Here is a 1,056-nt window from a genome sequence, read left to right as displayed (position 1 = left end):
ACTGTGCAATACTCCGAATGATTATGAATTTGAGGAGATGCAATTGGTCTTTTATTGGATGGCTGAGGGCTTGATTCAGCAGCAACCAGAAGAAAACAAACAAATGGAAGATTTGGGCCGTGACAATTTTCAAGAATTGGTGTCCAGGTCATTATTTCAAAAATCAAGCAAAACAGAGTCGAAATACATAATGCATGACCTGGTTACTGATTTGGCACGTTGGGCTGCAGGAAGCTCATGTTCTAGATTGGAGGATATGCAGAATTATGACTCGCAACATAGATGTTTGCCCAAGGTTCGTCATTCATCTTACATTCCTGGTTGGTGTGACGGGGTTAAGAAGTTTGAGGTCTATTCTGAAGCTACATGTTTGCGAACGTTCTTACCACTTTCACTTTCAGATTATAATCATTTGGCTCATAAGGTTACTTCAGACTTATTGCCCAAACTTCAATACTTACGATTGCTCTCTTTAAATGGATACCGAATAACCGAGTTGCCGAGTACAATCAGTGAATTGAAGCATCTACGGTATCTTGATCTCTCCCACACTCGGATAAGAAGTTTGCCAGACTTGACAACAACTCTGTACAACTTGCAGACATTGTTATTGAAAGGGTGTTTTCGTTTAAAGGCACTGCCCACAAGCATGAGGAACCTAGTTAATTTGCGTCATCTCAACAATTCAGGTACAGATTCATTGGAAGAAATGCCTCCTCAGCTTGGTCAATTGACTAACCTCCAAACATTGCCTGAGTTTGTTATTGGCAAAGGTAGTGGATCAGGAGTAAGAGAGATTGAGTCATTATTGCATCTGCAAGGGACATTGCACATCTCAAGACTAGAAAATGTGACTTGTGTCGAGGATGCCAGGAGTGCCAACTTAAAGAGCAAGGAAAGGCTTGAAGCCCTATTTCTTGAATGGTCTTCTTCGAGTGTCTCAACAGAAGATGCAGCAATTGTGCTTGACATGTTACAACCTCATAGCAAGCTCAAAAAGCTCACCATCAAAGGTTATGGTGGATCGAAATTTTCAACATGGATTGGGAATCCTTC

At 41.2% G+C, this 1,056-nt stretch overlaps 1 protein-coding gene across 1 annotated transcript; it reads left to right on the top strand.

The window, feature by feature from the left end:
• Window positions 1–58: 58 nt before the first annotated feature.
• LOC101298559 (putative disease resistance protein At3g14460-like) lies at window positions 59–1,013 on the top strand (the record flags this gene model as incomplete). Its single annotated transcript, XM_004309229.1, has 1 exon — window positions 59–1,013. A coding segment is annotated over exon 1 (955 nt), but the record flags the coding sequence as incomplete, so codon positions are not given.
• Between the last annotated feature and the right edge of the window lie 43 nt (window positions 1,014–1,056).

This window comes from Fragaria vesca, unplaced genomic scaffold, assembly GCF_000184155.1.
Source record: "Fragaria vesca subsp. vesca unplaced genomic scaffold, FraVesHawaii_1.0 scf0509997, whole genome shotgun sequence".
In the NCBI taxonomy this organism is placed as follows: domain Eukaryota; kingdom Viridiplantae; phylum Streptophyta; class Magnoliopsida; order Rosales; family Rosaceae; genus Fragaria; species Fragaria vesca.
This window is presented reverse-complemented; position numbering and strand designations above follow the sequence as displayed.